The following is a 12,576-nucleotide window of genomic DNA, read 5'->3' on the forward strand; positions in this document are numbered from 1 at the left end:
ATTTACTATACTACTACTACGTTTACGCGAGCGTTACTTCTGTAGTAACTTACGATATATCAGGCTGGTTTCACATGGGGCGTAAAATGCGTTTGCGTAACTTGCGTCAGCCAATCAAATCGTCTCAGCTACTATACGCGTATAATACGATTAAATACTGAGACGATTTGATTGGCTGACGCAAGTTACGCATACGCATCTTACGCCCCATTACTACGTTTACGCGAGCGTTACTTCTGTAGTAACTTACGATATATCACTCGTTTACGCGGAGTAAATTATCGCAAGTTACTACAAAATCCCGTTTACACGAAGAAAAATCCCGTTTACGCGAAGGAATTATCGTAAGTTACTACAGAAGTAAAGCTCGTGTAAACGTAGTATTATAGTTATTTGCTATTTAATACGCGTATATCAAGTGATCGGTGTAAACTAGGCCTTCTTTTGATTAACTTAATCGTTGATTAGTCCATTGGAAATAACCAATCGCATTTGCCAATCTGCTTAATGAGAAAATGCGATTGGTCATTTCCAATGGACTAATCAACGATTAATACTACGTTTACGCGAGCGTTACTTCTATATATTACTACTACGTTTACGCGAGCTTTACTTCTGTAGTAACTTACGATAATTCTTTCGCGTAAACGGGATTTTGTAGTAACTTGCGATAATTTACTCCGCGTAAACGAGTGATATATCGTAAGTTACTACAAAAGTAACGCTCGCGTAAACGTAGTATAAGACGGTCTTGAATAACTATGAATACCGGCCTTATACTACGTTTACGCGAGCGTTACTGCTGTAGTAACTTACGATATATCACTCGTTTACGCGGAGTAAATTATCATAAGTTACTACAAAAACCCGTTTACGCGAAGGAATTATCGTAAGTTACTAATACAGAAGTAACGCTCGCGTAAACGTAGTAAGTGTGCACTAGTTTAGCAGTGCAGCAACAGAAAACAGACCTAATGTTCGCCACACTCTTTGAGGTTAGGAGCTCGCGTAAGATACGAGATTTATGAGGTATGTTTGATTCACGTATTGAAGAATGAAGAGAATAAAAATCGTACCGGACAGACCGAATTACCTGTTCGAGAGCTGGTTGGAGGAATGGAGGAACGAAGCAGTGCTTCGAAACTCAGAGCTGCAAAAGCACTTCACAAAGGCTTTGGACTCGTTGAGACGGTATCCGCTACCGTTGGAGTCCGGTAAGGAGTGCATAATCTTGCAGCACTTCGGCACGAAGTTGTGCTCGATGTTGGATAAAAAGCTAGAAGAGTATAGGAGACAGGAATCTACTAAAGCAGTTGATGCTTGCTTCTCTCAAACTAGCAATAATGACGATCGTACAGTCGTGTCAAGAGAGAAACCTGTAGAAAAATGCAAAATAGTTGAAGTTACAGGAATAGGATACAGGATACAGGAAAAAAGTTCAGCGGTAGCTAAACAGGCTAAAAATACTAAGAAGAACGCGTCGAAAAGATTGGCAAATGCAAATGAAATTGCATCGCGAGAAGCTGATAGGCAAATTTCCTTGGAACCTAGCACTTTTGATATTGTATTATTGGTGGATACCCAAGAAACTTGTGGGTGAGTATTTATTTACGGCCGCGCGAGACTTATAATGTTAACTATAAAAAGCTTTTTAGCTATGTCGGCTATATTTCAGTGGAAAAACAAAGCCTCAGCACGATGCCACACTTGTGGAATTAACGCGACTTGGTGTATTGTTTGAAGTACGTCGTTTGAAAGTTGGTGATTTTGCGTGGATAGCCAGGTGTCGAAAAACTAATGATGAATTGGTTATGCCTTACATAATAGAAAGGAAGCGAATGGATGATTTAAGTGCAAGCATTGTGGATGGAAGGTTTCATGAACAAAAGGTAATATGGGGTGTAACCTTTCGATACATCCTTGAGGGGGATTCTGTGTATTTAATTATCCACATATTCTTTGTTTCTGTATTTCAGTTTCGTTTGAAGCAGTCTGGTATTAAGAATTTGATGTATATAGTAGAGAATATTGATAAGAATTCCCAATTTTCAATACCGCTTTCATCACTATTGCAAGCCTCTGTAAATTGTCTGGTACAAGACAGCTTTACTGTAAAATATACGAGGAGTCATAAAGATTCTATGTCACACTTGTCATGTATAACAAATATTTTAATCAAAATTTACAAGGTAAGAAACATTACATAGTTGCGTGCATGAGTGTTTATTAATAGCTCTTACAATAAATGACAGTTTTACTTTAGAATAAAAAACTTGTTGGATGTAAGAAAAATCATCTTGCACAGACAGATCATATAGGTAATATATACCTGATGGAGTTCAAAGAATTCAATAAAGCATCCTCTAAACAGAGGGTATGTATCAGGAGTTTTTATGTAACGAAAAATACTTTGGTTTATCGACATTTCCTTTCAGACGTTTCGAGTAAGCGAGATGTTTATTCGTCAGTTGTTACAATTGAAAGGCATGTCTGTCGACAAAGCCATGGCGATTGTAGAATGTTATACCTCACCGCAAATTTTGATCACAGCCTTAGAAAATTCTGGTAAGAATGGCGAGCAATTATTGGCAAACATTCAGGTCGGTGACAAAAAACGACGGCTCGGGCCCGCCATCAGTAAGGCCGTTTATCAGCTTTACACGATGAACGAGTTGAATTGACTAATAAAAATGTACAATTTATATATGTACCTCTTTCCTGATACACGTTCAACCTACTATCGATCGGTTCAACCTAGTATATATATATTTCTAAATAATTGGTAGAAAAGATATGAATTTTTTTATAAAAAACTTAAAAAATAATCGTAATAAACAATCGTAGTTTGCATCAAGTATTTTTCAGATACTCATTTTTTTTTTTCAAATAAGTAAGATATTACCTGACCATTATCTTTACACATTGTGACTCATATCATACTATTCTCTATAAAAAAAATGACTCACTCGTACCATTGTAACGTTGTTTGAGAAATGGAGAGAAAAAGAAATTTTGAATTGAAAAAAAGCATCTGGAAAATTGCGGGAAGTTACCTCGAAGCGAAAATTTGTTATAATGTTCGCTTAATCATTTTCGGAGAAAGAAAGAAATCGCACTTCATCAATTATTTGTAACTTGTCTGTGCCTTTCTCATGGATATAACGCTTGAAGGGACGGATCGATTCGCAACTTAATATAATTGATACGAAAAGTATGAATACGCATTCAGCGTAAAAGGGCAATTTGCGACACTTTTTTTCTCTTTGCTAAGGAAAGTGATAGAATTTTCTTGCGTGAGATAATAGCAGGGGGACGATTATAGCGTGTTTCTCCGCGTGTATCTCATATATTTTCTCAGTTGTCCTCGAATCCCCGGAATAGATGGAGTTTTCTGTGGATCAGCAATATAGACTGAATCGTCTGGTGTTGTCCATATACGGTTTATGGCCTTACCATAATCGAATGATGAACGCTTGGATTATGCGGGTATTCACAATTTTGTTTTTGATTTGGGCTACAATCACTCAGGTATCTTAGTAAATCTGCCGAAAAAATTTTTTTGAGCTTATTTCCGCTTTTAATTATTTTACGTATATTTGTTATGTATTATAAAATATTTACGTTTTGAGAGATATAAAAATATTTCTCGGTAATATTTCAAAAACCGATATTTAAAATCAACTTTTAAATAAAATTTTGATCAAAATTACGGATGAGTATTTATTTATGCACTTCACAATACTCAACTTACGATTAGATCAGTATGCGAATCAGAAATAGATTTTTTTTTATGACTTTGCAAGACAAAGGATAATTTCGTGTATTGAAAGATGTTTTTCTAGGTAATTAAGATCTGTACGTCAGAATTAACAGCAGATTTTATACTTGATTGTTTACCTATTATCATTCCTAATGTTGGTGCAATAGTACAATTTTTGAATCGTATAATAATCAACGACAAAGTAAGAGACATACGAATAGTATTTTCTATCCATAGAAAATTTCTGTAACTTATTTAATTTCTATTTGATCAAAATTGTAATATTGAAAAAATTATAATTTAATTTTGCGTTACAATAATTTGCGAGTGGAATATGCGAGTGTTTAATTTGCAGCTGAGGAATTTATTCGATCAAATTAAAATCGATTGGGACAACGCGAGATCTCAGAATGAGATTGAAATTATGCAAACAAATGCCACACTCGCAAGAATAACAACAAAATGGTTTTTGCGTAAGTATATCTCGGTTTCATTATTGCAAATTAGAAACATTTGCATTTTAAATCTATCTATTTAGTGGTTATATTTATTAGTACCTAATATTAGTACCTAATATTTTATTATAAAGCATTCGATATTTTATTGCAAAGTTTTTTCTCGATGTCGTGCACATCATTTGTCGCTTCGGGAGATGACCGTTGACTCTATATCTATACGACAAACTCTATACCTATATAACAGGCACATAACTTGATTGATTTTAATTAATTTTATGTCTTCCAGTTTATATGTTTGTAGGTATAACGGTATACATGCTTAGCACATTCATCCCTCAAATTCTTGATGTATTCCTACCGCTAAATGAGTCACGTTCACGCGAGCATCCGTTCCACGCCGAATTCTTCCTTGATGATGAAAAAGATTTTTACATTATCCGAATCATAATGTATTTCGGTATCGTGTTTGTCTTGGGAGTAATTCTTGCCAACGGGTCCATATTCGTCATTTACATGCAACACGTCAGTGGAATGTTTACCATACTGGGGTATATATTGCTTCTATACATACAATTTTAGCATTTTATTTATAACGTGATTCTTCATATATCTTTACTCAACATTCAGTATATAATTTATATCTTAATTTTATATATATATATATATATATCAATGACTAAACAATACCTCTACGACAATTAGTGAAGTTTTTAGGAGAGTGCCAAGAGTGAAATAGACAACGACTATAGTATATAATGAACATTTTGAATAAACATTGAAATTTATGTGTAAATAAAAAAAAAAATATGTATATATATATATGTAATCATTTACCCTGTAGAATGATGATATGGAACAATCAGAATCATAGTGCATTTGGCGAAAAATCTCATATAGGTGGTATTGTTTACTCACAGACGATATAATTTATCTATATATAATATATATATATATATATATATATATATATATATATATATATATAATTGTGAATATATATATAAAATATAATATAAAATATGTACAAGGTGGGGCACCCCTAACTTACACACCTCGAAAAACTTATAAATTATAAGTTGCACGAAAAATTGTTATATTTGCCATTGGCTTATTCATTTTACTACATTTATCTAAGATATCAAGTTTCCAACTTCTTATTACTTTTTGTTTCCTTGAATATCTCGTTATCTATTAGGTTTAGGCCAATCAATGATACATTTGAACGCAAAATTAAACATATCTTAATAGCTTAGCTTCAGGCTTTGTTTTTTTTTATTATAAGAAATATCTATGTACGCTTGTGTATTTATTTTTTCATTCATTAAATAACCGAGAAGATGTCTAGCATGACAATGACTAAACTAGTTCACGTCGCGTCAGAAAAAAAACGTGTGGCAATGCACGTTTTAAAAGTATGTTACCGTTGTGTTTAAAATGGATCTTATAATATATGAATTCGTCCGCCCACTCGCTTGCATTGAATCCTCGATTCGGATCCATACCGAGAATGTACTGTCTTGCTTCGCGCGCATTTATACAGACACCGTGCGGAACAATCATTCAGCGACAACGAACAGTTGCCCAAAAGCCGATTCATCCGTGGTAAACATTACGGAAACGTTGCTCTCTTTGTTCAGGATCACCGCAACATTTTACAGTTAGTAATCATTTGACGACATTTACATGCTTGCCATGCAATTCCCGTAAGTACAGGGTAAACAAGTAGAGATGGAATCAAGTTCAATATATATTGTTACGCTCGTCAAGCGTCAGCCGCACGTTTACACTCACTCACTCACTCGCGGCGCGTTTCTCAGGACTCTCACAAGAAAAGAGGACACGTTGTTAGAAAAGGAAACTCTTTTATTAATCTCCCGTTATTAAAGAAGAGCTCGGGCTGACACGTCCGAACGAGACGAGACCCAGAGCAAATCTGAACATCGGGTATAAACAGAACATCTGGTATAACTGAACATCTGGTAGGAAAATCAATAATAAATTGAGCATCAGAGAAAATCAATATTCACAGAAACAAGCGTCACTAAGGACGATTCGCGGCGCGACATTTACTACCGGGCGACTCGCATGAAGCGCGCGGCACGGGCGCAACAATATATTTAATGGAGAATGTATTTAAAAATCTGAGTAAAATTCAATAATTAAATTTTATTTTCTATAGAATTCTAGTAATATTCATGAAAAATAATATTTCATACATTGTATTTGCGAAGTAATCGCTCTTGATTAGTTTCGAATTTTAGAATAAATACCAGCAGAATTCGAAATGTACTTTATAAGTAGTTTCTATTGTAAAGAATCGACTTTTTTACAAATAGTACTCGAACTCTAAGTACTCTAAGAATGAACATTAATTTAAAGAAAAATTAAGTCAAAGGACCCTAGAAATTAAAAATAAAATTGAAAAGGCTGTGAGAGACGCTGTCAGACGCGGTTCACTGTGCGCGTAGTATGAAATTAATTTAAAGAATATAATATGTAAAGATTTTAAGTAACTTTTATTCTATATTTTTATTTTTATTATATTTAATTTCAACGATTGATAAAAATATTTGTGATTATCAAAAAATAATATATTAAAATAATTATCGCTTTGTGTGTACAAATGTTTTGATTTGGAGGAACGTAAAATTTCTAATAAAAGATTCGAACATATTTGATCGAGTCGACTTGGAAGTAATACTCTTATTGTTTTTCAAGGTATGAGGGTTTGAATTTGTTTCGTCGAGTGAAAGTATTGCTTTTATTTTTCGAAGTAATTATAGAGAGTTCCTCTAACAGCAATAATGTCCTGTATATCTATAGAATATACTAAGGATGTACTTAATATACTGAGAACATCTTCATAATATCTTATACTTTAGGATATCCTCTGAACATTCTTAGAATTTTGCTGTCAGGGTCGAAACTACACCAACATATCCGAACCTATTTGTAATACCATATACCTAACCCATTTTAATTCTATTCGAAACCTGGCCTTTGGGCGACCTTACAATACTACTATTACTAGTCCTCGTCCGGTCCATCAGTAGTTTTTCCTCCATTCTCTCCGCGATCTCGTCCTCTGCCGACCTCCTTGTCCTCCCACTTTCTTCCTCTCTACAGAGCGTTATTGAATTTATATTTCATTTTGTTCACTTATTACAAAATAATAATTGTTTAGTTTTAGTAATTTCCCGATTTACCCTGTATATACGATGAATGCAGCATATATACATTTTCGGTCGCAAACATAGAATGACGAATTGTTTCTTCCAGGTACGTTCTATTACCGAATAAATATATGACACCGCAAGTATTAATCTTTCTTATCGAGATTGAGATATAATCCGTAAATATTTTTTGCAATCTAAGGTTCGTGGATATCATTCAATCGTGTTACGGTTTGAGCCTCTTCATCGAATTTTTAAGTTTAATGGTCTTGATAGGCCTCACATTGGTACAAGTGAGTGTTCCACATTGAATATCTGAATTAATTAACGTATCACTGTTGAGCGAAATTAATAAATGGAATTAAGTCGTGATGAGATCACATTGCAATAAAAATTAAATAACAATATATAGCATAGCCATTGCTTTAGGTTATTAAATTCTCCGGCACGTCGGACCGATCAGTTAGATCTGCAGCTTACATTAGTGGACAATTGATTTATATGTTTATATACAGTTATATGGGTCAGCAATTAATTGACAAGAGCACACTATTGTCCATGAAGATGTGAGTGTCAGCACATATATCGCAAATCGCATACACATATACATTAATGGACAATTTTTTTTGGGAGATAAGTACTACTTCGTTGAAAATTTGACATATGTAAACTTTTAGATATAACGCAAGATGGTACAGGATATCCATATGGAAGCAAAAAATGATGCTATATATTATGTTGAAATGTATGAATACAATTACTATTAACGCGTATAACATCTATATTCTAAGCTTAGAAAGTTTTTCGACGGTAAGCGAAAATGAATACCAATAATAAACTGAAATCATGAAATTCTTCCTCTCCACGATAACGAGGCGAATTCTTGTTTTAAGATCGTACAATCGGCCGTGTCGGTTTGTATGCTGCTGAGACGCGTGTGAAGCACTGTTTATAAGCAAGTTGAGAAATAGTGTTCTTGTGCGTAGTCAGTATGAAATTATTGTACAATACATTTTTCTTGATGTTCTCATATGTCTTGAGTTTAAAGTATCGGTTTCCACCCTATACCCGCATATTATGGCCGGCCGCACATATGCGAAGATAATTGCCGACATGCAAGAGCTAACCTTCTTTCTTTGTATTGTTGAACGTGTATTCCTTCGGTCTTGCTACCCGCGGAAGCACGTCACGATAGTCAGTCGAGGTGCGATTCCCGCACCACCCCATATAGCACATAATATCATTCGAATGTTCTGTACTCGTACTGTAAATATACGTACCGTATAGAATATACTTCGAAGATTTCTGTAACATCTTTAGTAATATATTATTTCTCATAAATTCTCAGGACGTACTTGTAATATCTCACAGCAGTATATTATTTTTCGTAAATTCTCGTATACTACTCAGAATATAGAGTGAGTCATTTTAATCGACGCAGGCAAATATCGCAAAATATGAAAGATACGGAAAAATATTTCGGACAAAAGTTGTATGGTCTAAAGGAGGACACATAATTTCGACGTGAGTCATGTTACAGATGTCATTTTCAAGAAATTTTAAAGGCAACTAATTTTTTAAATTAAACTTGATCTTTTCCTTGAAATAAAAGTTGTAAATCTCGTCGAGACGTTTTCAAAACACTATAATAAAGCTTTCTTTTGTTAATAATTTCTTGAGATTTAAAGATTTATAATAATATTTTTAATATAAAATATGAATATAAATATCTCGTAAAGTATTCACTTTTTGATGACTTTACCTTCATACTTTTATACGTAGAATAATGAAAGGAATCGATTGTTGTAAAAAAATACAAAAAAATATTTAAAAAAATTTGAGGTAATTTTCTTCAGTTTAGCTACAGCAGCACAAAATACGATGAATTTAGGCTCATTCGACGCGTTTTTGCACGAAACGAAAGAATCTGGCAGAAAAAAGTGTCGCTCTGCCCCGCGACGCGAGATATTAAACGTTAAAGTTGACAGAAATCAGGTTATGATTCCTGTCATCAGTCATACCGACGACCTGTAGCGACTACGACCATTACTACGTTTACGCGAGCGTTACTTTTGTAGTAACTTACGATATATCACTCGTTTACGCGGTGTAAATTATCGCAAGTTACTACAAAGTCCCGTTTACGCGAAGGAATTATCGTAAGTTACTACCAGTTACTACTTACCATGGTGTAAAGAAAGTAAGGTGTGCTCATACCGAGAACGCGTTTTTGTATTGTTCTGCGCATTGTACCAAGTACCAACCGCCTCCATTTTTAAGTTCGTATGTTTACGTTGAAAGACACTTAACCTTAATTTTAGACGTCTGTGCTGCAGTACCCGGCAATTATGCGAGTAAAAAGTATATTAACATGCCTTCATGTGCAGTAAAAAGTTGCCGAAGTTATACAGGAAAAAAGGGATCTGAAAATCTCAGATTTTTTAGATTTCAAAAAACAAAAAATATTAATATTTATTCACGTTTTATATGATTAGTAAATAACTGTGTTTATTGGTTTTTCATTGTTTCATTTATTTTATTATACTTGACCATACATATTGTATATGTATATTTAATATATATACGTTCGTAATAAAATGTTCCGTTCGTTACTTGTTCATCTTAAAAATTTTTTTTGTAAATTTATTATTATTTTCTTTATGTAAATGTTTAATTTTTTTATTACAATTTTATATAATATATGCATATTGAACGTACATTTTATTTTCTTCCTTTATTTTATCCTTTTATTAATTTTATGCAAATTGTATAAAAATGAGTGTGATATGTCAATTTAATTTGCCACTACAAAATGGCGGCCGCTGGAACAAAATTTGATTGGCTGTTCAAAAACCTACGTAATAGCACACCTTATTTTCTTTACACCATGTGTACACTGACGCCCTTATTGAGGAACTTCTAGTCCTTCTCGCGAGGAGGCGCTAGCGGCACGTGGGACTGTGACATAGGCATCTGGCATACCAGGCGCGACCGTTGTACGTACTTGAAAGCAGCGTACGATTAAAGTCACCGCGCGGCCGATTGTTTTTGCCGGTGAGCGGCCTTGCTACTTGCTTCCGTCGACGCTCGGAGTACCGTTACGTGCGGAAGTTATTCGACTATCATTCTCCCGATGGATTTTGCACAAGTGGGAAGCGTTCGTGCTCCGCGCGCCCGCGCCCGTCGCCATGCTCGCGCAGTGCTGGTTGTGTATTCGATTCGCTCGTTATTTCTGCGAGTGGCACTCCTGCTCCTCGCTTCGCGGGCCGCGGAACGCGGAAGATCGACTACGCGAGTATTCGTCGTACGCGTTCAACAATTTGCGAGTGTTCAAGTGTTTCGTCGGAAAGAACGCGTCACATCGCTCGCTCGAGACGGAGACGTCGAGGCGAAGGACGGCGAAGGTACGTACGATAATAGTGAACGACGATTTGCTTTCGTGATATTCGCGGGTGATAAATCGTGCGGCACTCGCGTCTCGTCATGCTCGAACTCTCGATCGTAGCATTCGTGTATCTCGTGTCATCGTGCTTCGTGCTTTGAACGCTGTGCCGGAATTGTCGCGTGATTTGTCTCCGATTCTCTCCGAAGGGAAAAAAAGGGCTGAGTGATATCGTCGTATCGAGTGATTCGGAGTAACGCCGTGATACATCGCCCGTTCGTGAATGCGTCATAATTTCGTATATCTCGTGTCGCGTAAAGTCAGCGGCCGGCAGTCAACGATTTCTCGGCGTGCATATTAATAATGTATAGTTTTACTTTCGCGAGATTAACGAGTTCGATACCGTATACTGTGCGTGCGACACAGTGCGTGCGTTAATTTCAATAATCAATAGCGTATCTTTGATTAACTGAGTGCGCGTCTTTATTAATCGTCCGCTCGACTCGTACAGTATCGCGCCAAGTTGCCGACGTCTTGGAACATTTCGTCGCGCTATATGCTATGCTGCGACGTATATGTAGAGGCCGTGGCACATAGAAAAACTTGAGCAGTAAAACTCAATAAGTTCTTGACTGTGATTGGCTGATTTGCTTACTGCTTCAGTTTTACCGCTTAAGTTTTTCTATGTGCCACGGCCTTAAGCCTTAACGCGCGGAGATGAACGCGGCACGAATCACGAATCGGAGAAATCAGCGTCGCGACTCTTTCAAATTTGCACGAAAAATCTGTGTTAAAAAATATTAAGATATTTCGGGAAGTGATATATATCACGCGGCCTCAGTGTTGTTTTTCTTTGTTTCAGGAGTTATACCTTCAGGAGCATTATTGTCAGCTATAACATACACAATTAACTCAAGTGCAACCGCATGGAGTGCAACGATTAAATTCGAGAAGAGAAAGAAACGGGAGTGCCGTACATCAGTATCGCGCGAAAGACTTTTACCGATTATAATTAGTCCGCGCGCAATTGTAGTTTATCCGCGAGTGTTTTTCGCGAGTGTCCTGTGCGGTGAGAAGAGGAGGAGAAGAAGGAGATCGGACGCCCTGAGAGGAGGAGGAGGTCTGAGAGAGACATCGGGCCCCGACGGAGCAACCTTGGGGTGAGTATCATCTTATTTTTATAATTAATAATAAATTAATAATTCTTTTCCATTTATTCGAATTGTCTTATCTCGATTAGTTAGAAATAATTAAGAGACAGAAAAATTATATAAAATTTTACTTTTGCAAAGATTTTTTTCGGAAAATAGATATAATTATATTACTAAATTATTAAATATTAATTTTACATTGTGTGAAAGGCGAATAAGAATTATCTTTTGAAATATTGATCATTTTGATTGTTTCTTTAATTTCAATTATGTTTGTATGTTACAGTATCACCGCAGCTACGTTGCTGAATAACTCCGTCCGTTGCGCATCGAGTCGGTGAGTCAGATTTTTTTTTTATCGAGGTAACAAATCTACGATTAATCAAATATAGAGTAAATGTATTTCGGTACATATCGAATTATGTATGACAATTATAGTATAAAATATTACATCTCGTAGATTTGTTGCCTTAAAATGGATGGGCTAAAACTATAATTACGGAAAATATTTAATCTTGATGTCACTTGTTTATTGATATTACGTGCGATTGTGCTTGAGGAAATACTCGCACACTTCGTACGCACGGAGCTCGCAAAGAGCTCCTCATTCTTTATCGAATTATGTTGACGAATTGCCGCGTTTTATATAAGT

The 12,576-nt window shown here is 35.6% G+C and overlaps 2 protein-coding genes across 12 annotated transcripts; one reads left to right on the forward strand and one right to left on the reverse strand.

Annotated features, from left to right (window-relative positions):
• Nucleotides 1-745: 745 nt before the first annotated feature.
• Mus81 (mus81 structure-specific endonuclease subunit) lies at nt 746-8,421 on the forward strand. Its single transcript, XM_077413340.1, has 11 exons — nt 746-1,596; nt 1,676-1,889; nt 1,977-2,189; nt 2,264-2,374; nt 2,436-2,637; nt 4,505-4,766; nt 5,759-5,875; nt 7,594-7,684; nt 7,821-7,957; nt 8,069-8,201; nt 8,285-8,421. The coding sequence occupies exons 1-11, from the start codon at nt 1,055-1,057 to the stop codon at nt 8,330-8,332; spliced, it is 2,070 nt and encodes a 689-aa protein (XP_077269466.1). The 5' UTR covers nt 746-1,054; the 3' UTR covers nt 8,333-8,421.
• LOC143901227 (uncharacterized) lies at nt 6,966-9,817 on the reverse strand. 11 transcript variants are annotated; one of them, XR_013258020.1, is made up of 5 exons: nt 9,154-9,565; nt 8,747-8,890; nt 8,403-8,655; nt 7,425-7,726; nt 6,966-7,338 (listed from the first exon to the last, which is right to left on the reverse strand). XR_013258020.1 is itself a non-coding variant. In XM_077413334.1 (5 exons), the coding sequence occupies exons 3-5, from the start codon at nt 8,625-8,627 to the stop codon at nt 7,246-7,248; spliced, it is 282 nt and encodes a 93-aa protein (XP_077269460.1). In that variant the 5' UTR covers nt 8,628-8,655; nt 8,747-8,793; nt 9,154-9,559; the 3' UTR covers nt 6,966-7,245. The 11 variants fall into 11 exon arrangements, 9 of the variants coding, with proteins under 9 accessions (XP_077269460.1, XP_077269459.1, XP_077269462.1 ...); XR_013258019.1 differs by having other exon boundaries at nt 7,425-7,706; nt 9,154-9,564; XM_077413334.1 differs by having other exon boundaries at nt 7,425-7,504; nt 8,519-8,655; nt 8,747-8,793; nt 9,154-9,559.
• Nucleotides 9,818-12,576: the final 2,759 nt, after the last annotated feature.

The sequence above is a fragment of the Temnothorax americanus genome, unplaced genomic scaffold (genome assembly GCF_048541705.1).
Source record: "Temnothorax americanus isolate GAGA-0224 unplaced genomic scaffold, ASM4854170v1 Scaffold32, whole genome shotgun sequence".
Lineage (NCBI taxonomy): Eukaryota > Metazoa > Arthropoda > Insecta > Hymenoptera > Formicidae > Temnothorax > Temnothorax americanus.